The sequence below is a fragment of the Chrysochloris asiatica genome, unplaced genomic scaffold, assembly GCF_000296735.1.
Source record: "Chrysochloris asiatica unplaced genomic scaffold, ChrAsi1.0 scaffold00009, whole genome shotgun sequence".
NCBI classification, from domain to species: domain Eukaryota; kingdom Metazoa; phylum Chordata; class Mammalia; order Afrosoricida; family Chrysochloridae; genus Chrysochloris; species Chrysochloris asiatica.
Window position 1 is genome coordinate 16537326 of NW_006408527.1, and position 27368 is coordinate 16564693.

The 27368-nt window shown below is 36.9% G+C and overlaps 1 protein-coding gene across 1 annotated transcript in view; it reads left to right on the forward strand.

Moving 5' to 3' along the window:
* Window positions 1-26988, forward strand: part of NUCKS1 (nuclear casein kinase and cyclin-dependent kinase substrate 1) — a 40227-nt gene extending 13239 nt beyond the window's left edge. Inside the window, exons 2-7 of the mRNA XM_006834078.1 lie at window positions 15363-15412; window positions 17802-17907; window positions 20183-20238; window positions 23614-23766; window positions 25057-25206; window positions 26516-26988. Coding sequence (XP_006834141.1) covers window positions 15363-15412; window positions 17802-17907; window positions 20183-20238; window positions 23614-23766; window positions 25057-25206; window positions 26516-26715 — 715 coding nt within the window. The 3' untranslated portion in view covers window positions 26716-26988. The remainder of the gene's footprint in view (window positions 1-15362; window positions 15413-17801; window positions 17908-20182; window positions 20239-23613; window positions 23767-25056; window positions 25207-26515) is intronic.
* Window positions 26989-27368: the final 380 nt, after the last annotated feature.

Consider the following 27368-nt stretch of genomic DNA (forward strand, 5'->3'; position numbering starts at 1 on the left):
TTACAGTTTCATTCTTGTCTGCATGATGCTTGCTTGAAACAGATTATCTCCATATTAATGACATGGGAATTGTTAACAAAAAAGGAGAGATGGCTGTAGGGTCTCAGAGCTGCTTTCTCATATGTTGAGTTAGGGTGGTTTGTTGTTGTTAAGTGCCGTGGAGTCAGTCCCGACTCATAGCGACCCTGTATAGGGTTTCTAAGGCTGTAAATCTTTACAGGAATAGAAAACCTCATCGTTCTTCCGTGGAACAGCTGGTAATTTCGAACTGCTGACCCTGAGATTAGCAGCTGGATTTGTAACCACTATGCTACCAGAGCTCTCCTTTGGTAGATGAGGCTATTTCAAAGATATGATCATTTTTATCTCTAAAATACTGCGACTTCAGGATGTTGGTTAACATATCAGGAATATCATTGTTTGGGCCTTAAGATAGTTACTGTCAGGAAGAAAAAGCATTCTTTGGGTATACTTGTCTGTAGAAGAAAGAAATTTAGTGATTAAGATTGGAAGAGAAAATTCTACTTATAAACAGCTTGATAATATGAGTCATCCATGTTTCGAGCGAAAGAAAGGTCTTTTAGTGTTCTTTGTCCAGCTTCCCTTTCAGTTTTGCACTTTAAACAGATCAAGAGTTGATGGCTTCATTCAGAAGTTTGTTCTTTATAATGACCAAGGTGCATTTAGAATCTAGATAGAGACATAATATCAGCTTTTATAGTATTGTTAGGTGCTGTTGAATCCGTTCCTATTCATAAGTGACACTGTAGAGGGTTTCTGAGGAGTCACTGGTGAGTTTTGAACCTCAAGATTGGCAGTTCAGATTCACCAGCTGCTTCTAGGAAACCCTACACCGGGTCACTATGAGGCGGAACTGACTCAGCGGCACTTAACAACAAGCTATTGCATTTAAACATTTCCTTGCTGGATTATAGGAGTTCTCTTTTCTCCAGGGCAACCTTTTCAGATTGTCACAAACTGCAGTTGATTTGAATGATGGAAATGGGTCCACCTTGCATGTTGCTGTTGAGAAGTTTTGTCTAGTCAGTTCTGACTCATAGCCACCCTGCATAGCGGTTTCGGAGGAGTAGCTGGTGAGCTTGAACCACCACCCTTGCAGTTCAGACAGCTTTGCAGTTTGTCACATTAACCCACAGCACCACACTAACTTAACATAAGGGCATTAAAATAGTTACTGTTGCTACATTCTTTTCCCAAATGGTAATCCAAACACTTTACCATAAGCCAAAAAAATAACTTGGGGAGGTATTTTGTGTAACATTTTAGTGAAATGAACAAGAAAGCTTTTAAGACAATCTTTCTAAGTGGTGGTGATGGTGGTTAGTTGCTGTTGAGTTGATTCCAACTCATGGCCACACCATGTTACAGAGTAGATGTGCTCCATAGTGATTTCTTGGCTGTCATCCTAATGGAAGCAGATCTCTAGAGCTTTTCTTACACCTTGCCACTGCTTAGGTTGCATCCACCAACTTAGCCGTTGAGCACACACTAGTAGGGACTTTAAATGGTAGTCAAGCTGATAATTAAAGGCATGTATATTTTAAAACCGAGTGGCTTAATCATCATATTCAAACAATTAAGAATATTAATTGTGCATGTTCAAAGTTGTATTCTGGATAGATCAAGTTTGTTCTGCCTAGGTAAGTAATGACAGCTCTTATTTACTGCATAGTTCTTAGGTACTTGGCACTAAGTGCCATCAAGTTGGTTCTGAATTATAGTGACCCTGTATAGGGTTTATGAGGAGCAGTTGGTGGGTTTGAACCTTTAACTAGTGGTTATCCTACAGGACTACTAAGTATAAAACGTTGTTCGGTGCCATAGAGTTGGTATTGGCTTTTAGCGACCCTATGCAGAATAGAACAAAACAATACCCAGTCCTGCGCCAGCCTCACAATCATTGCTACTCCTGAGCTCATTGCTGCCGTCACTGTGCCAGTCCATCTCATTGGGGGGCTTCCTCTTTTTCTTTAACCCTCTACTTAACCAAACATGATATTCTTCTCCAGTGACTGGCCCCTCCTGATAATATATCCAAAGTATGAGAGACAAAATTTGGCTCCCCTGGCATCCAAGGAGTACCCTTCGAACACATCTGTATGTTCTTTTGGTAGTCTGTGTACTTTTAATATTCTCCAACTCCATAACTCAAATGCATCAATTCTTCTACAGTCTTCCTTATTCACTGTCCAACTTTTACATGCATTTTGTTGTTGTTAAGTGACATCGAGTCGGTTCCGACCCATAGCGATCCTGAACAGGGTTTCCAGGACTGTAAATCTTTATGGGAGCAGAAAGCCTCATCTTTCTCCCGTGGAACGGCTGGTAGTTTCGAATTGCTGACCTTGTGGTTCGCAGCCCAATTCGTAACCACTACACTACCAGAGCTCCTTTACACATACGAGGTTATTAAAAACACCATGACTTGGGGCAGACGCACCTTAGTCCTCATATTGACATTTTTGCTCTTGAATACGATGCCCAACGAATGCAATATGTTGTTTGATTTCTTGACTGCTGCTTCCATGAGTGTTGATGGTTTAATCTAAGCAAAATTACATCTGTGACAGCTTCTATCTTCTTTGATATGGATGTTGTCTATTGGTCCAGTGGTGAGGATTTTTGTTTTCTTTCATTGAGATGGAACCCATACTGAATGAAGGCTGTGGTCTTTGATCTTCATCAGTAAATATATTAAGTCCTCTTCACTTTCAGCAAGCAAGGTTGTATTATCTGCATATTGCAGATTGTTGATGAGTCTCCCTCCAATCCTGATGCCACATTAGTTCTTCGTATAATCCAGCTTCTGGAATTATTTATTCAGCATATAGATTGAATAAGTATGGTAAAAGAATAACAACCCCTGGTACACACGTTTCCTAACTTTAAACCAGTCAGTGTTCCCTTGCACATAATAGTATACATTTAGTACATTGTAGTCTATATTTTCTCACTTATCCTGACAGCAACTTTGATAGATATTGTTGTTGTGTGCCATCGAGTTGGTTCCGATCCATAGCGACCCTGTATAGGGTTTCCAACAAGCAGCTGGTAAGTTTGGACCGCCGACTTTACTGTTCAAACCAACTTTGCAGTACAGCGCCTTAACCCACAGCGCCATAGATACTGTTAATCCTATTTTACAGGGGAAGAATCTGATGTCCAGAGAGGGGAACTGACTTACTTAGGGATATAACAGCTAGTCAGCAGAGGAAGGATTTAAACCTAATCCAAAAACTTGAATTTCTTTAACATCTATGCTGTATTGAAGTTTTGTATTATCCTCCTAGTTCTAGGTGTTGATCCTCATTTTACACTGAAGAGTTGGTTGAGCTTTGGCATGTAAATAATGGTATTTTGAGAGCGTAAGGGTATCTCCTTGATTTCAGCAAGACGTACACACCTTCCATGCCGTTATGCTTAAATATTACTCATAAGTGTTATGATTCTTATCTAAAATAATTTCTGAATTTTTGGTTTACATAGGAGCAGGCTCATAAAAATGTGTTTCAACCCTAAGACAGAGCTCTAAGTAGTAGAAATAGTATGTTGTTTTGAATAAGCATCATTAGAAGTCAGGATATAGTTTAGGAAAGGAACCAAATTATAATATCATTATAGTGAATTATTATGAATGGCCCTCATTACTATAGATCTTTTATCTAATTTTTTTTTTGTTGTTTACCCTATTTAACATTTAAATATGACTGCATTTGTTTTGGACTAGTTAGTATTTAATAAAACAAGATTGCATCTATATTCATATTTTGGTTTATTCTGGTTTTATAATTTAGGGGGTAAATGACATTTATTATGAAATATAATTCTGATTATTCTGGCCATCTCAGTTGAAGTGTTTCAAAGGAAAAAGTTATCTTTCAGTTTAATTTTTAAATTTAACTTCATATATAAGGAGCTCTGATAGTGTAGTGATTACGAATTGGGCTGTGAACTGCAAGGTTAGCAGTTTGAAACTACCATCTGTTCCATGGGAGAAAGATGATGGTTTCTGCTCTCGTAAAGATTTACAGCCTTGGAAACTCTGTACAGGGTCACTATGAGTCGGAACTGACTCCATGGCACATAACAACAACATATAATGTCAATATAGTGTGTTTCTATAGTTCTATAGTCAATATAGGTATTTCTATAGTTCTCCATGCCGAAAACTAGCATAGAAAAAAAGGTGTTAAATAGTTCATTTTTTTGTTTCTTAGGTTTAAAGTAACAAGTTTTTTGTTGTTGTTCTAGGTGTTGATCCTCATTTTACACTGAAGTAACAAGTTTTTTGTTGTTGTTCTAGGTGTTGATCCTCATTTTACACTGAAGAGTTGGTTGAGCTTTGGCATGTAAATAATGGTATTTTGAGAGCGTAAGGGTATCAGCAGAATGCACACAATTCAATAGTTGAGAATATACTCAGCAGAATGCACACAATTCAATAGTTGCTGCCTGTACCACTCAGTGACATTCATTAAATGAGTTGTGCAACCTCTCTGACCCTGCTTTTCTGAGTTCCATCATTACCATAAACTCACTGCTCTCCTAAGGGCCCTGTTTAGTGTTTCAACTTTCTGGTGTGAATTTGATCCTTATATAGGTAATTGTTTGGAAAAAACAGTGATCAAAACAGACATTCTTTATTAGTTAAGCTAAAGTAACAAGTTTTTCAATGTCAAGGAAACAAAATTTTCTTTTATCATGAAGAGCCTGTTGGGAATTAAATGTCCCACCAGCCACTGCTTAGAAACCCTATTCAGGGATGCTCTGAGTTGGAACTTAACAACAAGCTAAAAACTCAACTGATAAACCTTTCCGCCCTAAATCTGTGCAGATGCTAGCTTCATTCACTGTTTGTACACATTTTTGAGTTTGTGAAGATGACGCAGGACAATGTTTCTTTCAGTTTTACTTTAGGGTCACTGTGAGTCAGCACCTAACAACGGCATCAATGAAGAGACAACCTTTGACTTCAGAAAGTTCAGATTTATTGAGAAGACAGACATTTAGTAGTTTACAGAAAATGACCATATAGAATACAGAAATTAGCTAACAATACTGTTAGTAATAGCTCACGGTTACAATAGTGTATCAATAGGGAGCTTCTGATTTCAAGCTGGATTCAGAAGAGGACATGGATCGAGGGGTGAGGGGTATCATTGTTGCTGTCAGTTGACTATTAAAAGGCATTCTACTGTGTGGCTCATACAAACTGTGGATAAGAATGGAAATTCCAGAATGCTTAGTTGTGCTCATGTGGAACCTGAACACAGGCCAAATTTGAAGGCATAAACAGGACCCCCCCCACCCCCCCAAATTACAAGCTTAAAAACAGAGTTGAGACATGACTCAGCAGTTTCACACCATAGACATATTACTGAGACTTGAAAACGTTAAAGTCCATGGAAAACTCCCATTATCTTTTCTTTTTCTCTATCCCATCTATCTCTACATCCCTACCCCCTTGCCACTTGGAATGTCAGATTGTTTTGGTTTCTTTGTGTGTGTGTGTGAATTAATTGGATGAAGGTTTACAAAGCAGATCATTTTTCTATTCAGCAATTCATAGATATTTCGTTTCATCTCCTTAATTGAACTTCTCACATTGAGACATTTCTTATCCCACTTCTTTCTGTGCATCCTGTTTCCATTCCTCAGTTTGAGGACTAACTTTGTCCTTGGGCAGAAGCTACCCTTTTAATATCAGATGGTTGATTATTTTAATGTGTGGGTACCTCTCCAGTATTAACTGTTCCCCTGTAGATTTGTCTATTGTTGGGCTGAAAATTGAGCCATGGTGGCAGTTCATTTCCAGACCTGAAACATGGCTAAAAGCCAGTCTTAGGGGTTCTTATCAGTCTTTATCCAACCTATTCTTTTTTTGTGATTTTTTTGAGTTTTGTTCACGTTTTTCTCCCATTCTATCCAGGACCTTGATCTTAGAAAACTTTCAGGAGATCAGTTATTATCTTATAAAATCAGACTTTTGACATATCTCTAAAATCTGGCCCTTTCTCCTTTCTAGCTCTTATTCTCTAGGTCACATTTTTATCCTCTTTAACTGTCTATATTGTATTTCATGTGGCAAAAATTTAAAGATAGCACTGTAGGGTAAGTACTGCACCACAAGATCAGTTTGAATTGCGAGGTCAGCAGTTCAAACCCACCACTTGCTCTTCAGATGGCCTATACAGTGTCGGTATGAGTCAGAACTGACTCGACGGCCCCTAACTTATATTCAATTTGAGTCAGCTGTCAGACATAGCCACTAAATCTGTTTTTGTGGAAATGGGCCAATGAATATAGGTAATTGTATTTTTTCTTATTTTCCCTTTTCTTTTTCTTTTTTTTTCTTTTTTTTTATGTAAGAGCAAAAGGTTCAGAAAACAAATGTTTTCTTATTCCTTTGCTCTGCCAGGCGTAAGATACATGTTAAGATATGAGGCTTTAAAAAGTTTGTGGGAAACTGGCATTTAAAGGATAATCAAATTTTTCTAAGAACTTTTGAAGTCCCCTCATATAGTAAGATGGAAGAGTATATACAAGGATAGTTAACCATTGTGATAATGAAAATAATTTCTTTTAATAAGCTATAATATAGTTTGCATCTCAATATAAAGGAAACGGAAATCCTTACCACTGGATCAATTAACAACATCCATATAAACAGAAAACATTGAACGTGTCAAAGACTTCATTTTGCTCAGATCAGCACTCAGACACAGCAGTCGGGAAATGAAATGACTTATTGCATTGGGCAGATCTGCTGCACATCGTCTTTAAAGTGTTGAGGAGCAAAGATATCACTCTGAGGATTAAGGTGTGCCTGGTGTAAGCCATTAGTATTTTCAATCACCTAATGTGCCTGGTGTGCTGTGGGTTAATACGCTGGACTGCAATTTGGTTTAAACTGCAATGTTGGCAGTTCAAACTTATCAGCCACTCCATGGAAACCCTATGCAGGGTCACTATGAGTTGAAGATGACTCAACAGCACTTAACAACAATATGCGTATGGAAGTTGAACAGTGCATAAGGATATCCGGCTGTTAGAAGAATTGATGCATTTGAATTATGGTGTTGGAGGAGAATATTGAAAGTACTGCCAAAAGAACAAACTGATCTGTGTTGTAAGAAGTAGCCAGGGTGCTCCTTGGAAGCCAGGATGGTCAGACTGCGTTTGTCCTACTTCAGACATATTGGCAGGAGGGACTTGTCCCTGGAGAAGGATATCATGTTTGGTTAAGTGTGGCGGGTTGGAGAAAAAGAGCATGATCCCCAGCAAGATGGATTGGCTCAGTGGCAGCAGCAATGAGCTTAGATGTAGGAACTACTGAGGTAGACCCAGGACTGGGCAGTGTTTTGTTCTGTTGTGCATAGGGTCACTATGACTCGGTACTGACTCAGCACCTAACAACAAAGCTTTAGTAATTGTTTGATTTCATTTTATTGCATTATTAGCTTTTAGATCTGTCAAGCAATCAGTTCTAACAAGGAGGAACTGGGACCCAGAGAAATTAGTGACTTGCTTGAAATATTCTAGAACCAGAACTCAAGAGTTTTCTGTTGTTTGCCATTGAATTGCTTCTAACACAGTCACCCTATAGGGCAGAGTAGAACTGCCCCATAGGGTTTCCTAGGCTGTAGAGTTGCTGGAGCAGATGGCCAGGCCTTCTTTCCCATGGAGCCACCTGTGGGTTAGAATCTTTGAACTTTCCTTTAGTAGCCAAGTGTTTAACTATTATGTCACCAGGACTCCTTATATCATATTGTTTGAGAGTGTTTCTAATGATAGACTAACCATCATTACCAAACTTAGAGTGTTTTTTGTTGAACTTGTTTAATATGATTGCTAAGCAGGTACATTTACTCCTTTCCTTTTGCAAGTTAATTCCCATTTCATTCTGTTGCTTTTAAAATGGCATATCCTTCACCAATCTGGTTGCCCTTTCTTATATGAGGAAGTTTTAAAATGTGTGGAATTTTTTTAAAACCTTTCGTATTTTCATTGTGATCTGATCCCATTAGTATAAGATAAACTAAAATTATACTTTAATATGTTTCATTCTGTTGTGCGTAGGGTTCTTAGGCTTAGGAATCAACCCAGTGGGACCTAACAACAACATATATCGATTACATGGCACTGTACCACAAGGTCAGTTTGAATCTCAAGGTCAGTGGTTCACACCCATCAGGTAGTCCTCAGAAACCCTATAGGGTCACTGTGAGTCAGAACTGACTCAGCAGCACTTAATAGCAATTGCACATTATATGAGGGTGAGTCCAAAAGTACTGCTACAAAATCATGGTGGTGGTGGTGGTTATGTGCTGTGGAGTTGGTTCCAACTCATAGTGACCCTGTACAGGGTTTCTGAGGCTATAAATCTTTATGGGAGCAGAAAGCCTCATCTTTCTCCTGCGTAACAGCTGGTAGTTTCAAACTGCTGACCTTGCGATTCACAGCCCAATTCGTAACAATTATGCTACCAGAGTTCCTTATTAAACAAAAATATCAAAACATGAAGTTACTGTTTCTCAACCTTCTCTTTCTAGGTCTATATACTTCCAGAAGTGGTATTTCCATCTTTACTTTTCCTCCAAAGAATTCTGTGCTCGATTTATACCACATCCAAATGGCAATTTGGTCATTCGTTGAGGGACTCAGGAAATCATGTTCCTTTTTGAAGTTTTGGAAACAGTAAGAGTTCTGAAGGGGCAAGATCCAGCTGTAGCGTGAATAGGATAGTTTCCCAAGGAAATTTTCATAGGGTATCCCTTACTATCTTCAAAGAATGAGCTTTGTTGTGTTGGAAAAGAAATTCCTCAGGACAACTTTCCTGGCTATTTTCACATCAATGCAGTTTTCAGGTTTCCTAAAACTTCTTCCTAATAAGACCCCCATGATCACTGTGTATCCTTTAGAAAATCAACCAAGAGTAGAAATTCCAAAAACCAGTCATCATAGTTTTCTGGGCTGACTTCCCTTGGAAGATTCCCTTGGAAAGCCAGTTTAGATTGGAGTTTGTTTTTTTTTTTTTTTTTAAAAGGTACCTTAAGAAGACTAAAACAAATGTGTTAATGAGAAAACTTGGCTACAGCCATCCAATGATAGCCAAGACATTTTAACACATTTTGTTTGGAACAAACGCATGCATGTATGAACTAATATTTACCCTTGTATAAAATTATGTATTAGGGAATTCTGGTAGCGTAGTGGTTACGAATCGGGCTGTGAACTGCAAGATCAACAGTTCAAAACTACCAGCTGTTCCGTGGGAGAAAGATGAGGCTCTCTGATCCCAAAAAGATTTACAACCTCAGAAACCCTATACAGGGTCACTATGAGTCGGAACCGACTCCATGGCACACAACAACATTATTATGTATTAATATTGATGTATTAAAGTATAGGTTCAGAACTTTAATATTTTAGTTGTTAAACATTAAAATCAAAACACCCTTGGATGTTTTTCTTCCTTTGATTGCATGATCTTAATGTTTTCTATGACATTTGTCATTAAAAATCACTGTTTGCCAGAAGTGAAAGACATGACTATTAAGAATAGTAGATTTTTTAATAGTCATAATTTTGAAATTTAGTTTCCTAATATGGTATCCTTGCTAGTATAAACTCATTTTCTTAAAACTATGTAGTTAAGCTTATGATTTTACATGTTGACTCCGTTGAATAGGTAAAGAGAGGGAATAATTGCTGGTAGAAGAAAAACAAAAGTGCAACATTCTTAAGAGGATTTTTTCTTTAGAAGTCACATGAGTCTCTACTTTCTTCTATGTTTCCAGTCACATTTTCAGAATTCACCCCTACTCAAATCATCCTTGTATATTACAGTAAAACTGGTGCTTGCTTTCTGACCATTCAGTCTTTGAATTTAAATTGTGTTTTAATCTGTAAAACCAAGAATGTCCCCTCTGCTCTGGTTTAAGTGTGGTGGTGGTGGTGATGTGCCGTGGAGATGATTACAACTCAGTGACCCTTTACAGGGTTTCCGAGGCTGTAAATCTTTACGGGAGCAGAAAGATGAGGCTTTCTCCCATGGAACAGCTGATAGTTTCAAATCATAACCACTACACTACCAGAGCTTCTCAGATTTAAGTGTAGTTGGTTCACTTTTGTTGTATCCATGTAAATGTACAGTTACAGTGCATCTTTTATCTATGGATCTTTTGAGTACTGTTTATATACTAATGTGGAAGAAGAGAGAGAGTGAGTGTGTGTGTGTACACAAACATATCACATGTTCTATGTGTATGTAATATCAAGAAGAAATATTTTAAGCTTTTTCAGACTTAGAATGTAAAGTAGGAAAACTAATTGAGATTTGTACAAGATGCTAAAGATGTGTTGCTTAATAGGAATCACTTAAAATCGTTTAGAATCAAGTAGAGACAAAATTTGTGAAGTTTTCATATTATTCCTTTGTGGGCACATTAATTTTAAAGCTGCTTTTAGAGAGACCGGTGTATATAGTTTCTTCTCCCTTCTATGTAAGGCTTAACTTCTTACTATCATTGTAATTCATTTGTGTATTCATAACCAGTTGCCCTTAAGTCAGCTTTGACTCATGGTGATCCCGTGTGTGTCAGAGCAGAATGTGTGCTCTGTACAATTTTCAACCACCACTCATCTGTCAGTTTGTTTTGTTATGGTGGCTTGCGTGGTGCTGTGATGCAGGAAGCTATGCCACCAGTATTTAAGTAGGGTACACCCATGGTGGAAAGGTTTCAGCTGAGCTTCCAGACTGAGACAGATGAGAAAGAGGGAGAGGCGAACTACTTCTGAATGTTTACCACTGAAAACCTTATAAATAGCAGTAGAACACTGTCACAAAGCTCCAGAGTATTGTCAGACTTAGTGTTAGAAGATGAGCCCCTAGTGTTGGAAGGCACTCAAAGTATGACTGGGGAAGAACTGCCTCTTCAAAGTAGATTTGACTGTGATGATGCAAATGGAGTAAAGTTTCAGGACCTTCATTAGCTGATGGGGCATAACTCAAACTGAGGAGATGGGGTAAGATTCTTATGATCCAATAATGAGTAATTGTTATCATGACTATATTGCAATTGGCACAACTGTAAAGGTAGAAGTTTTGTAACATAAAGGGGGAGTAGTTAATCTTTTATACCAAGAGAAAGGACCTTAGGGAGAAGAGCAAGTGCGGAATGTGGGGCCCTATCCAAAGAAGTAGAGACACTAGAGATGAGGACTCTAGACTCAATGGAAAGAGAAAGGCTATGTGCTGGCAGGCTTGCAGAATGTGCCCTTTGGTTGTTTAAATGATTACATATTCCTGAGTGGTTTTGTGTACATAAAAAAAAACCAAAAAAAAACTGAGGGAATAGAAGCAAATACTGTTGAATGATGATGCACGGAGAGGACTGTATTCATTGCAGTGAAATGAAATACGATATGATGAGTGTAAAACTGATGTGTTCTCCCATGTAAACTATCACTCAATTTACAATAAAAACTTTAAAAAATAATAATAAAATAAAGTTACATGAATGATATCTTCCTAAAAGTTTTTTTTTTTTAAAAAAAGGCAGGTGTTTGAACAAAACAAGGGGACTCTGAATGGTTTAAAATTAGGAAAGGTTAAAAAAAATTAGAGGATTCCTGTAATGGCTGCTTCGTGGAAGGCGTTGTTGCATGAACCTCTTAACTCAGCATCTGGAGCTCCAACAACGGAGAATTTTAAAATCAGGTAGACTTCTATATACCACCCCTTTTATTTTGGAACCATCAACCCTCAAGATCCATTCACCTTGAGAATCCAGCATCATGACTTCAGCTTCAACACAATTGCCGTTAGTCTTGATTTCTTTGCTTTTGGTGCTGCCTGTTAAAGCAGGAGATGCAATTGCTCTCTTGTTAGGTGTGGTTCTTAGTGTCACAGGCATTTGTGCCTGTTTAGGGGTTTATGCACGAAAGAGAAATGGACAGATGTGACTCTGAAGGCCCTCCTGAATTAGACCTTACCCTGAAACCCTTTTTACTATTGAAGTTAAAACTGAGTCATGTCTGAAAGTTCCCAAGAAACAAATTGTAAATAGAGTCATTACACCTTTTAGATGTTTCTCTCTAAATGGGAACACATTAATATATGTCAAAAGGGAGGAAATGCTCTTTTTGCTTTAAAAATGTACTGGAAAGTCAGAACTATAGTTTGTATTTGATGACTAGAAAGAAAGTGAAGGCAACAAGACGACTGAAACTGGCATTAGAACTCTAGAAGCTCATGCTGTAGGAAGAAGGAATCCCACGTGCAGCATCCTGGGAAATCACCATTGTTTGGTTATAATTGCTGCCTCCTGAATCACTGAGGAGTTTTCGCCATCATTTATTGAATTGTACATTGTTATATGCAAATTAATATTGTACTTATGTATCAAGTGTGGTGTGTCAAAATGGAAAGCTTCATTTCTTTGGGGAAAAGTAAGTTTTGAAAAATGTATTCAATGTATCTAATATTGAGATGGGAAAATAATTTGATGTTACAAAACTTTATATAGAATATTGAAATGGAGAAAAGATACATTGTTTTTACAAAAAGAAAAAGAAAACCTCTATATAGATGAACTGATTAACACTCCCGTAATGAGAAGTGCTGTATGAAATATAAACACATTCTGTTGGGAAAAAAATAAAAATTAGATGTACACTGAGCAAATAATCTGAGAAGCTGGTTTATATAAAGAAGCTGGATTATATGGATATATAGCATCAGAATAGGAGGAAGACTCAGTAACAAACTGTAATATGCAGATGATACAACGTTTCCTGCTGAAAGCGATGAGGACTTAAAATATTTATTGTGAAGATCAAAGACCACAGCCTTCAGTTTCTATTATACCTCAATGTGAAGAAAACAGAAATTCTCACCACTGAATAATCTTGATAAAAGGGGAGACAAGATTAAAATTGTCAAAAACTTAATTTTGCATCAGTATCCATTATCAACATTCATGAAAGCAGCAGATGAGAAATCAAATGACATATTTGCATTAGGCAAATCTGCTGCACAAGACCTCTTTAAAGTGTTCAAGAACTAAAATGTCAGTTTGAGGACTAAAGTGCGCCTTTCCAAGGTACTTTTGGTGTCCATGTGCATGTGAAAGTTGGACAGTGAATAAAGAAGACCTTAGGAAAATCAATGCATTTGAGTTACGGTATTGGAGAAGAATACTTTAAGTATCATGGACTGCTAAAAGAACAAACAAATCTGTTGAAAGAAATGCAGCCACAATGTCCCTTAGAAGCCAGAGGGGCAATACTTCAACTCTCAAACTTTGAACATATTATCAGGAGGGACTAATCTCTGGAGAGGAACATCATGCTAGGTAAAGTAAGGATCAGTGAAAAAGAGAAAGATTCCCCAACTAGATGGATTGACACAGTGGTAGCAACAGTGGACTCAAGCTTAGCAACAATTGTGAGGATGGCGCAGGATCAGGCAGTGTTGGGTTCTGTTGAGCATAAGATCCACTTGATGGCAACCTAGCAACAATAGAAATACGAGTTTTCCATTCTGGTTTATCAGAAGTAGATCACCTAGGCTTATTTCCCTGCTGCCTCTCAATGGCCTTGAATTTCCTTTTGATTAGCAGCTAAACACATTAACTTTTGTATCACTTAGGGACTTACTGTCAATTATGGTGTGGAGCTGTAGTATAAACACTGAACTGCTAAGTGCAAGGTCAGTAGTTCAAACCCACCAACCACTCCTTAGAAACCCAATACAGACCCACTATGCGTTAGAACAAACTTAATGGCACTTATGAACAGCAACATACTCTATTTAAAGTTTCCTTTTGTCATAAAGAAAACTTAAAAGTCTTGTTATATCGGGTGTAAATATGCATAGATAGCAGTTAGAAATTACTTTTCACTTTTGGCTTGTGTTCATGTAATGTGATATCTTTGTGTATTATAAAGAAAATTGTCAAAGAATTGTTGGAATAAAACTCTTGTAGAACAATGAAAGATGAGACAGGTGCACGTTCAGAAAGCTGAATGAACTCCAAGCTGCGTAGACCCCAAAAGAAAATCACCATGACCTGTTTTAATCAAACTGTCCAAAACCAAAAGAATCCTGAGAGGAACTTGGGAAAACGAAGTTACCAACAAAAGAAATCTAGTAAGACTAAGCTATTTCCAGCAGAAGCTATGAGGGCAAGAAGACAATGGCACAAATAGATATAAAATTCTGAAAGAAAAAATTACTAACCAGTAACCATATATCCTGCAAAATTGCCCTTCAAAAATGACTGTGAAACTAGGGCATTTCTAGATGAACAGAAATTTTTTTAAAATTGCTAAAACCTTACAAAGAATACTGAAGGGAGTTCTTTGGACAGAGGACCAGCAACAGCAGACAACAATCTGGGATTAACATACATGAAAACATCACCCAGTACTCAACCCAGATGTTGTTGTTGTGAAGTGCCTTTGAGTCGGTTCCAATTCTTAGTGGCCTTGTTTGTATAGGATTTCTGAGGAGCAGCTGGAGAGTTTGAACCATTGACCTTGCAGTTAGCAGTCCAGTGCTTATCCTATAGCCCCACACCAGAAGTGTCCAAAATAAAACATGATCTACAAGTGTAGAAATAAGGAATCAATTCATTTGCAACTTTAACAACAAAAAAATCCACCAAGTAAAAAGAAGGAATAGTATAGTTATAGAACTTCCAAATGAAGAGGAAATCAAATTTTAAGAAAAAAATAATAAACCTGACTCTAACTCTAAACCAGACCAAGGCCCTACTACTAATGCTAATCCTAGTCCTAACCATAACGCTTATATATTTTTAGCCATAATTCTTAGCACTACACGAAACCCTAGACCTAGTCCTAACTCCTACTCCTATCCATCCCCCACAAGAAAGAAAGAATATATTTGGTGATTTTATTCATTTTGCTGTTTATGTACATGTGCTTTAGGCTGAGAGATTATTTTGAGTGGGAAAATGAGCAATACCACTGAGCTATTGAGAATATAATATAGTCTCATATAATGTGAGAATAATAGCTTGGAGGACCTTTGGGTTAAGTTGAACTTCCTGTAATAAAATAATTTACAGTGTTAGCATTGTAATTAATTTTTTCTCATTTATTAGATTATGGGTTTAAAGAATCATAAAGGACCATTTGCCATGTGGTTGCTGATAAAGTATTTTGGCCAGGGTACTGGTAGCTGTTGGTACACTGCTTTTCAGAGAGCTAGTTAGTAATTTTGTTTATGAACAAGAAGGTTACATATTTTTAATATCTTAGAAGGTCAACATTCTTATTATCTTGATTAATTAGAGTTTCTCTTTCAACAGAAATAGGAAGGTCGTTGATTATTCACAGTTTCAGGAATCTGATGATGCTGGTAAGTTTTGTGATTTCAATTGTGAGTTGTACTAACTAGTGGAGAATCTCCAGCATTTAAAAAAAAATTATGCTTTCAGAATAAATTTTATTTTAAAGCATTTATGTATACAAATTACGTCAAGATCTATGTCAACCAGAACAAAAGTTAAATTTACCTGAATAAATTTTTCCTTGGTAAATTGTTGAAAATAAATAATTGGATACGTTTTTTCTTAACTGGTATCAAAGTCCAAACTTTAAATATCCATTAGTTCAGATAATAGTGTTTGTTACTTAAAATAGTTCTTTCCTGGTATAATCAAAGTAAAGTTTTAACTTGTAATGGTGGTTATTTAAGTTTTTGTGTCGTAAAGTAAGATGAGACTCTTACTGTGTGAAACAACATTGATTTGTGACTGATTTACAAAAAAATGAATAACATATCTTAAAGTCAGCCACACAAAGAAAGGATTGTGTGTGTTTTTAATCTCATTATTTTCCAGGTGCAATTTTTTTTTTCTTTTAAATCAAACTTAACTATATAGAAATAGTATGTGTTCTTTGGAAAAACTTAGAAGATACGAGCATGAGTAATAATATATAATCCTACTTCCCAGAAGTAATACTGACATTTATTAAATTCTTGCTACAGCCAGAAATTATTCTAAATCCAAGTGTTTACTCATTTACTCCTTATAGCAATCCTGTGTAACAATGGGATGTGTTACCATTTTCATTTTATAGGTAAGGAAACTAAGGCAGAGATACTACTCAAGGTCCCTTAGCCAGCAAATGGTCATTTTCATGTTTTTTGTTATTAACTACAAGCCTTTTATCTTTATTTTCCTTTTAAAAATATAGATGAGGTCTTCCATAACATTTTGTAATCTTCCCCTTACATAGAACCACTCATCCTGTTATTAAAAATTCCTATTAATGGTTGTATGATGTTGCACTGGGGGATTTCTACAGTATCTAACCATTCAGTAATTGTTAAATATCCAGACTACTTCCAGCTTCTTAATAGTATATGTAATGATGTAGGAAGTAATTTTTTAAATACTCACTTTTCAGAGTTCAGTAATTTTCTTTAGTATTTATAGGGATTTCTTCAAATATCAGAGTACACACTGTAAGACTTAGGTGAAATGTCATTTATTTGATAACAGTAATGGGGCTAGGGTTGTAGAATTGTGAGGATATCAAAACACGGGAGATCGTTAATAAATTAAAATGATAGAGCTATTTGGCTGTAGATGCTGCATGGTAAGAATCAGCATGAATGTAATAATCTTCCAAGTGTGGAAGTTGTTCCAATCTTTCTCTTATTCCCTTCATCATTTGTTGCTCCTATAACACTTACCCCTCTTTGACTCTAGTCACTCAACACTAGGTTAAAACTCCCAAGTTAAAAGGACCATGTCCTTCAGACTGCCAAATAAGCAGATACCAGCAACAAGTTTGGAAAGTTCACAGGACACCCCAACCTTTTGACTTGTTGGCCAAAAATACAGTGTGGCTTCCCACTGCCCCTTTAGGATGTCAGCCACATGCTCAGGAAGCCCCATGACTTCCTTACTTTCTGACTTGCTCGCTTCTACTTCCCTATTTGATAATTCATTAGAGCAACTCTCAGAACTCCCACAGGACTTTTAAGCGAATATACCATACTTAGGACTGCAGGTTTGTTACAGCCTAAAGGATACACGTGAACAGATACAGAGGGCAAGGTCTGGGAGGATTTCCAACTCAACGCCTTCCATGTCCCAAGGATCATGCTAGTTTACAAGAGTGGATGTTCTCATTAACTTTAGATTATATCCACTTAAGATTATATTATAAATTTTACATGTAAAAATTACTACTGTTATTTGTGAGATCATTATATTTCACGCTAATTTAAGTAGTGAGAAGGGCAAATAGTTTTCTTTTGTATTTTTAAATTCTTTTCTACCCAGTCCCATGACTTTAATGCAAACTCATTGAGCTTCTGTATTTAGGGCTAAATTACGCTTCCAGTTTCTTCTGGTCTAATTGGCCCAGTATAACTTCTCAGGTGTGGTAAGGAATTCCTAGGCTAAGTCACTCTATTTACTCCAAGGAGATCACTTCTCCAGAGCTAAGGAGAAAGGCCACCTTATTTAGGATAAAAGTAGGCCTTTTACCCTAAAAGTACATTAAAATTATGTACATGAGAACATGAGGGTGGTAGGCAAAAATGGAAGTCATTACAGTAAGGTGATAGGGTGGAAAAGAATTTAAAAATAGAAAAAAACTATTTGGGGAGTCCTGCTTCCCATACCACTTAAATTAGCATGAAAGATACTTACCTCATAAATACAGTAGTACTGTTGACATGTAAAATTCATAATATAAAGTTAAGTGAATTTGAAACATGATTTGTTTAGATGAAGACTATGGAAGAGATTCGGGTCCTCCAGCTAAGAAAATGCGATCATCTCCTCGAGAAGCTAAAAATAAGAGGCGGTCTGGAAAGAATTCACAGGAAGACAGGTATGAGACACTGGTTTTCTGTTCTTGTTTACACTCCCAGGACTCTGATGGACTCTCAGTCTGCTTTTGGGAAGTGTTTGTTTTTCACACAGCATTGTTGCTCACATTTCGTATGATCTGAGGAGTGCATCTGAATCTAGAGATATAGTTCTTTTAGGTCTTGAGGCTTGCTTGTAGTCAACCCTGGAATTCAAGGTCTTCACAAATTCCTTTGCTTCTGTCTTAAGCCTCTGGACATAGACAGAAAGGTTAAGTATGTAATTTGCCACTTAATGTTAGTATTGATGTTTTTATTGTATTGATAGCAAAGAATAAATGGCCTATCCTATTTAGTCACAAATCATTGGCTAAATCATACCTAATATTTGTAGAACCTGAGTTTACCGTCTTCTAATCATTCCTCTTTTGTTTAAATAATTTAATAATTTGAGGACCCTTTTTTTTCCCTTTACTTTACAAATAACTTTAGCCAAATCATAATTTTAATTAGTTTTGCTCATGAGACTAGGCTTCTGCCTCTGCTATGAAAGGAAACATATTCAGAGAGTCAGACTCAGTGCTGCCTAACTTCTAGACTTGGTGGAGGGGATCATGATACCCACCATCTGGATGAGTCTTTACACATCTCTAGTATGTACTCTATATGAACTGTCTTGGTGTGGCGCTGTGGGCTAATACGTCAGACTGCAAAGTCAAATGAACTGCAAGGTTGGCTGTTCAAGCTCACCAGCGGCTCCTTGGAAACCTTATAAAGTGTTGCTATGGGTCGGAATTGACTCGACGGCACTTAACAACAACAGCTGGCTGGCTTAAACAGTCGTTTAACTGGCGAGATGTCATTGCTCATACTTTGGATTTGTTATGAGGAGAGACTAGTCCCTGGAGAAAGGACAACATATTTGGTAAAGTGGAGGGTCAATGAAAAAAAGTTCTCCTGAAGTATTTACCTTGTTGCTAAGTGCCTTCAAATCAGTTCCAACTTATAGCAACCCTGTATAGGCGTTCCAGGGAGCGGCGGGTGGACTTGAACCGCTAACTTTGTGGTTCAAACTGACCTTGCAGTCCAACACATTAACCCACAGCATCATACCTTGGAGTTATTAGAATTCGCACTATACCTGTATAGCTCCAGGCAGAAGACTTTCCTTTCTGAGTTCAAAGGGCGCTAAGTTCTTAGAATAATATTTAAAGATCTACATTTACTTAGCATTTTCTGTTTGTTATTGCTAACCTCAACTATTTTCTTTGCCTAAGAATTTCAGAAATGTGCTTTTGAGAAAAAGATAAAGTTATACTGTGGGGCCACAAGTCTCTTAGAACTTAGTATGTACCTTACCCAGTTTTAGATGGATCAGAACTGTCTTTCATTTTAGTAGTTAGTCATTTATTACAGTCCTCCTGGGAATAAGTGTCTTTGTGTCCTGGTATAATGTTTCATCAGTGTCATTTCATCTAGCCTAGATTTTTGTTCGTGAAAATTTCTTATGAAATTTAACCCTGAAGAACACTTAGTGAGTGACCTAAGATCATATAACTATGATAAAAGACAGGACATTAGGACCTACATTCCTGGGTTAAGATTTATAAGGACATAAATTGTTTATCTCTGTGACTTTAACAGATTGTTTTTAAAAATGATTTTCAGTGAAATCTTTGAAGTCCCTTGACTGATTTTATTTTACAGAGTGGTGTTGGGCTCATTTTCTCTCTGATACAAGGCAAATAAGTATCATTTCTGATGCAAGAAAGTGCTGGAAGCGAAAAAATACTAGGTGATAATTACTTGCATTAGTTTTTCTCTAGGTAAATTTTTCAGAATATTGTCAGTTACCTAAATGAACGCCGCTTCCCTTATTAAACTATTATAATATATTTTAGGTCTATCTTGCATCTGTATAGCAAGGTAGCCCCAATTATTTTTTCATTTCACCACCATGAACACATTCACTTTATGTAACTTATTTTTTTGTCTGTCTCTGTCCACAGAGAATATTTTTTCATATTAAATATATTTGTGAACCAAGTCTTATTTGTAGGTGAGAAATTTTCAGCCTTTTTTGATAGATGTTTTTTTTACTCCTTTGGGTCTTTATTTTCTAAAGATAAATGTGTGCTGTTTCAAGGTGGGGAATAAATAGAAGTGATTCTTTTCTTAGCATCTATTTGAACATTTAATGTAGAAAAGAGATATTCTTCAGTGTTTTCAAGTCAGATACCAAAGATCTTTAGGTTTAGATCTAAGACTCTTTAAGCATTTATTTTTTTCCCCTTATAGTGAGGACTCGGAAGAAAAAGATGTGAAGACCAAGAAGGATGACTCTCACTCAGCAGGTAGTAGATTATATTTAATGGAATAGATAATATTTTGTTTTATTAGACATTCTAATAAGTAGGCTTTACATACCAAGCGCTATTAACAATACTGAGATTATAAAAATGTCTCTATCTTCAAAGAGCTTACTTACAAGTGAGCTCCTGGTGACTATTACAGTCATCTATGAGTCATTTTTAAAAATAGAATTAACTCTGGAGCAACACGTTTTAAGTAGATACTCACAACACTTGAACTCACCACAGTAACAACAGGAAAAAATAGTGGACCAGTTACAGTTCAAGCCTGTATTGTTCAAGGGTCAACTGGACATTTTCTGCCCTGGTTTTCCTGATTCAGTAGGTCTTGGTGAGACTTGGGAACTTTGTTTTTAAAAACTTCTACTGGTAATTCTGATGGATGTTGTTGTTAAGTACCATAGAGGCAGTTCCAACCCATAGTGACCCTGTATAGGGTTTCCAAGGAGCAACTGGTGAACTTGAACCACCAACCTCGTGGTTCAAACTGACTTTGCAATCCAGCTCATTAACCCACAGCACCACACCAGGACTCCAATTCTCATGGATAGTTGTAATTCAGAAGATGAACAACAGACATCAAGCTAAATAGAATAATAGAAATAATGTCTTTGTTACGGTGTACTGTGGAGTAAATTCCAACTTACAGCAGCCCTAAAAGACAAAGTGAAACTGCCCATAAGATTTCCTAAGCTGAAAGCTTTGCACTGGAGCAGATTTAAACCACTGACCTTTCATTTTAAAAGCCGAATGCTTAGCCTTGCACCTTGAAGTATGTAAAATAGGAGGTTTAAAGCAGAATTGATCCACCCACAGATATGTCAGTGTTTGAAAAAGAATAGTGTACATGGATTTTGGAGTCCTGGTTGTGGCGCTGTGGGTTAATGCGCCAGACTGCAAAGCGATTTGAACTGCAAGGTAAGCAGTTCAAGCTCACCAGCTGTTCCTTGGAAACCCTATACAGGGTCTATATAGTTCAGAATCAACTCAATGGCACTTAATAACAACAAACATGGATTTTACCTTTGAGGCAAACACAGCTTGTGAATGTGGTGGAGCATACGGTGGGTAAAATGATGAAAACTTAAGTATAATCTAACATCTTAAGGCAATGAGTTGCTGCCCCTGGGTGCTCAGGATGGTAGTCTCAGGGGACACCAGGACACCATGGTCAGTTGGCACATCATAGTCCACATAGACAATGTTCTACATCCTACTTTGGTAAATAGCATCTGGAATCTCAAAAGCTCATGAACAGCCGTCTAAGGTACAACTTTTGGTCTCTTAAGTACAGAAGAAAGAAGAGTGGTAAGAATTGAAATAACTTGGAATCAGTTAGTCCAGTGAACTAATATAACACATGAACTCTAGTATCCACACCTCTGAGATCAGAAGATTGAGATGTTACCCATCTGCCACTACCAACTGCTCTGAAAATGGTGGTCACATTAGAAGTTCCCAGATAGAGTGGTAGAAAATGTGGGACAAAAGTCAAAATTTTTTTTTTTTTTTTTAAATACCGGGCTTACTGGTCAGAACGAGACTGGAGGAACCGAAGACTATGGCCCTTGACCACCCTTCAGATCTGGAAAGGAATACACCCTTGTGGTCAATTTTCAGCCACGTAGTAGTAGATGGGTACATAGTGGGGACAGCAACACTAATAAGATATGCTCATCGTGAAATGGTCAGTCATTCAAAATCAATAGGGCAACGTTTACCCAAGGACAAAGTTGAGAGGGAATGGGGGAAAGTAGATAGAATGGAAATAGGAACCGCAGGAAAGAAGTGGGTAACTGTTGTTTCATGGAGGGGATTACAGTCAATGAGATCAAATAAAAAGTATGATTTGTTGAATGTGAAACTGATCATCTTGTTTGCCCATCATTCAATTTACAAAAAATTTTTAAAAAATAATAAAAAGGAGTGATCAATTTTGGATAAAAAAGCAAACAGTTTTCTTTCATCACCTACTCTTAACCTCTGAAGTAGTCCTTTGAAACTGGCCTCAGAGAAAGCTTTTGTTGTACGAATTTTAACTAGAAGAGTAAATGTAAATAACAGTCCCCATGTCAAAATGAAAATGTTAAGTTCTGATGTTCTGATGACTTTACTTACTGCTGGTATTTATTTTAAAATTTGCTTTCTCAAATTGGGAATTTATTTCACACTATTCCCAGCCACTGTAGTTTTGACCTGTATTCTCTCCTGCTCTGTTACATTCCCGATCACCCTTTAAATGAAACTGCTGTTTGGCTAATATGTGAAAAATAGACAAGCTTCCACTAAATTCATTCCACTGACGTATTTTGCACATGAACCTGTTGTGTTACATGATACTCATCTGCTTTGTGGACCCTAATTTGAAACTCTTCTATTAGTTAGTTTATTGAGAGCACTGTACAGTGAATAACTGTACTCTAGTGTTAAGCACATCTCCTACTATGTGAGTTTAGTTTGGGGTCTGCCAAGGTCAACCTCGTTTCCTTTTTCTATCTGTCCTCTCTAGGAGGTTTTTGACAGTGAAAGTGATGACATGAGAACTGACTGGAGCAAGGATTTTCAGAAAAGTAACAGTTACTGCACTCTAGCAATAAGGAGGCTCAAAGTCTAGGGCTGTAGGTAGAAACTGATAAAGATAATACCTTGATGTCGGCCAGTAACCTGTTCTTTAATCAGATTAATTCACAAACATGACTGAGCTGAAATTTTTTTTATTTAGTAGACTATAATCTCTGAAAGTAATTTTTTATTAATGAACTTGTATTATGGTCTTTTGCAAAATTATCTAAATACATGGTTTAAAGATTTTTCTAAATCCTGTAAATTGAAGTGGCATACCCCATCCACTGAAAAAGATAGTAGTGGTATTTAGGATTTGCATGCTAATTTACCTTTTGCTTGTATCTTAGAAGAAAGTTCATTGGAAAACATTTCTTACTCTCCTGTATTCAGATAAAAATATTTTTATAACTTTTAACTCTAGGAAACAATTAACACAGATTTGAATGTAATTGAGAATTTTAGGGCCGTGTTGAGTATGTTTTAGGAAGCATGTGTATACACCTGAATTCAGCTTTATTATTACTCAAAACTACTTGCCTAAAAATACTTACTTGCCTGAGTTATTTTATATGTAATAATGGTGGGTACATAGTCTTATTCCAGTTCATTATTTGTGGATGTTATAGCTCTTTTTTTGTATGTTTTTGTGGAATTTTTTTTGAAGGCTCAAATTTATCCTTTTGAATGAAATAAGACTGCATGTATTCCATATTAGCCGCTATGTGTTGGGTTTCCCCCTCTGCTATCAAATAAATGCTGAACTCTGATCATTGAATGATTTTGTTGTTGCAGATGATAGTGAAGATGAAAAAGAAGATCATAAAAATGTACGTCAGCAGCGACAGGCAGCTTCTAAAGCAGCTTCTAAGCAGAGAGAAATGCTTTTGGAAGATGTGGGCAGTGAGGAAGAACAAGAAGAGGAGGATGAGGCACCATTCCAAGAAAGTATGTAAAATTGGCTTTTGTCCTTTGGTTGAGGTTGTAGTTTCTGACCCTGATTACTTTAATGTGTTTTAGGGTGCTAAATGTTATAACTAAGGAGCTCTGGTAGCGTTGTGGTTATGAATTGGGCTGTGAAACACAAGGTCAGCAGTTCAAAACTACCAGCTATTTCACAGGAGAATGATGAGGCTTTCTGCTTTCGTAAACATTTACAGCTTCGGAAACCCTGTACAGGGTCGCTATGAGTCGGTACCAACTCCACGGCACATAACAACAACAACAAATGTTATAAACAGCCCTTAAATTTTAGGTTGTTACTTCTTATTAGAATCTGTTGATAATGTTAAAATATTTTTAAACTTTCAAGAATCTCATAGTATGGCGCTGTAGGATAAGCATGGGACTATTAACCACATGGTCAGAGGTTCAAACCCATCAGCTGCTCCTTGGATATCCTACACGGGGTCACCATAACTCGACAGCGCTTAATTAACAGCATTTGTTAATGGTTATACTCTTTATTTTTTGGTACATCATTTGTATTCAATTATCAAATGACAATTGTTGCACTAACTGTTATATATATGAATGTTAACTAAAGTGTTAACTATCTGTATTTTCATCTGAGGGAAGGAGTATAGACCTCCCCAACCCCTAAAAAATATTCATAACAGACTTTAGGTGTTTTACGGGTTACTTGGTTTTATTAGGTTACTGATTTAGTGATTTGTTTTTTCTGTAGTTTTCTTGTTACGTTTTTTTGATATTACATGGGAATTGTGGAACTACCAAAGGTTATTTATGACTTTGGTTTTTATTCAGATGCCTTTTCCTTAAACTTGTTACTCTTGAGTCATACTCTTAGAAATACTATAGGACAGAGTAGAACTGCCCCATTGGGTTTCCAAGGCTATAAATGTTTACAGGAGCAGGTGGCCACATCTTCCTCTCTGGAGCAGTTGGTGGGCTTGAACTGCTTGACCTTTCAGTTAACAACTGAGTACTTGAATCACAGTGCATCAGGGTGCTTTACCACCGCCTTCCTTCTCCCTTCCTATTTCTGACTTGGTTTTCAAATAAGTCTTGTAACCTTCCTGTGAGGTGAATGCTAAACTCACTTTGTAGGTAAGACCAGTCACAACTCCAACCAAATAGTTAGTATAGCTGCAATTATTTAATTCCCAAATGTAATTCCTAAATTCAGTCCTTTGATCCTTCTTAGCACTCTCCCCTTTGTTCGCATGGAAGAATGTGCACATTAGGTCAGACTTTGAATTTCTTTTTTCCCTTTAGAAGATTCTGGCAGTGATGAAGACTTCCTAATGGAAGACGATGATGACAGTGACTATGGCAGTTCAAAAAAGAAAAACAAAAAGATGGTTAAGAAATCCAAACCTGAGCGAAAAGAAAAGAAAATGCCCAAACCCAGGCTAAAGGCAACAGGTGAGTTCTAAAGAAATGATATCAAAATACTACTTTAATAAATCTTAAGAACCAATAAAACTCCAGAAATTCTTTATTAAAGAGTAATTCTTTATTATTCTTTAAACTTAGCGGGGGTGGAAAATTCCACATGAAATTATCTTGTCGTCTGTCCCTAGAAGTATCAACATTGATAGATTTAGAAGAAAGAGTTAGGCTTTATTACCAAATAAAACTGGTCTGACTTCCCTTCAACAGGGTTTTATTTTTATGCTTAGGAGAAGCCAATTCATAGATTGTTTTTACTAAAATAAGGGACTCTGGCGTACCTGGATTCGTCAGCTACTGCTGTACACACACAGTATTGGGGGAATCCTCGTTTGTGCTTGGCACAGTGGTAGAGAAAACTCTGTCAGTATAATTTTGCTGGCTTCTTTCCTACCAGTCTCTCTGGCTCAAACTCTATCAGCTAGTAAGTGCTCGAGATGGTGAAAGATATACTAATCCACATTAATCCCACATTTAAATTCTAGGTTCTGTTCCCCGCCCCCAGCTCCTCTGCCTTGAGAATGAAAGGTTTGTTTTTCTTGAGCCTTTGTGGTTTCTGCCAGATATTCTCATCAGAAATTCTTGTTAAGTGTTGAGTTGGTTCCAACTCATAACTACCCTGTATAGAGTTTCCAAGTAGCAGCTGATAAGTTTGAACCACCAACCTTGCAGTTCAAACCGACCTTGTGGTCCAGTGCATTATCCTACAGTGTCACACCAGGACTCCTTGTCAGAACTAGCTTGTTAAGGAATCACAAGTCTGGATTTTCTTTTTGAAAATGCTGTTTTCTTCAGGCTAATAGAAAAGGTAATTATTACTGCTTTTATTCATCACTTCTTCTTACTCTGGGGGATGATAGAACTACCAAAAGTTATTTAGAGACTTTAGTTTCTAATCAGGTTAAGTTGTGTCTTTTATTCTTTTTTACCTGTTTTTTAAAATATAAACAACTTTGTTCATAAATAAATTGTTTCACAAGGCACTAAGGATAATGTGCTGTTTTTGTAGCATCATGTTGACCACTTACTTGAACCACCCAGGAACTCCCATTATAAGCATTATTACTATAATTATTGTTAGTTAGAAAAGAAAGGAACCACTATATACAACATCTTGTAATAATTTATTGTGGCTGGTTTCACATTTGAAAGAGATTTTTATGGATATATGTGTTGCTTGGTACCCACCTTGGTTTTTAACAAATTGGCATTTTTGTCTTTATAGATTATATTTAAGACTGTGTTTTCTCCTCCCTTTCTCAAATTGGTATTTTTCTTTCAGTGACGCCAAGTCCAGTGAAAGGCAAAGGGAAAGTGGGTCGTCCCACAGCTTCAAAGGCATCAAAGGAAAAGACTCCTTCCCCCAAAGAAGACGATGAGGAACCAGAAAGCCCTCCAGAAAAGAAAACATCTGCCAGCCCTCCACAAGAAAAATCTGGGGATGAAGGGTCTGAAGATGAAGCCCAGTCTGGGGATGATTAAAAGTGATGATGGTTTGGGGAGAGATTTTATTAACAAAGAAAGAGGAGAACTTCCTTAAGATAGAACATGGTTTGGCTATGGCTTGAAAGATGGGCTTTGAATGCTTGTTTCTATTTGTTGAAGATAACATTTTCTCTCTCTCTCTCTCTCTTTGTTTTTTTTTTTAAAGAAAACCATTGTATGTGTAAGTTACTTTTTGGATGTCCTCTTCTCTTGCCACCTACTCCCTACCCCACCCCCAGTCTCCAATGAAAGCCATGCCAAATGAATCACCAGATTGACCGCTCCATCTCTTTATTTTTAATGGAAGGCATACTACAGTGGTAGAGCAATAAGATTTAAGATGAACACTATAAACATTTTGCTTTTTGCTAAATAATAACAAGTTGAACAGTAATCAGAAAGTGCAGAAAGGTTTTAATTAAAAATGATAGCTTCTTTCCCTGCCTGTACTTTAAAAAAAAAAAAAAATTGTCCTCTTATACAAGCTTTTATAATCTATATACATGAGCTTCAATGTCTTTTTTTAAATCATGAATTTAAACTTCCACTGATAAGAGGCAGGTAGGAGATGAAGAAGACCAATTCTGAGTTGTTATGTAAAGTATTCATATTTTTATCTTGGGGGAGGGTGTGGAAAACAGAATTGCCAG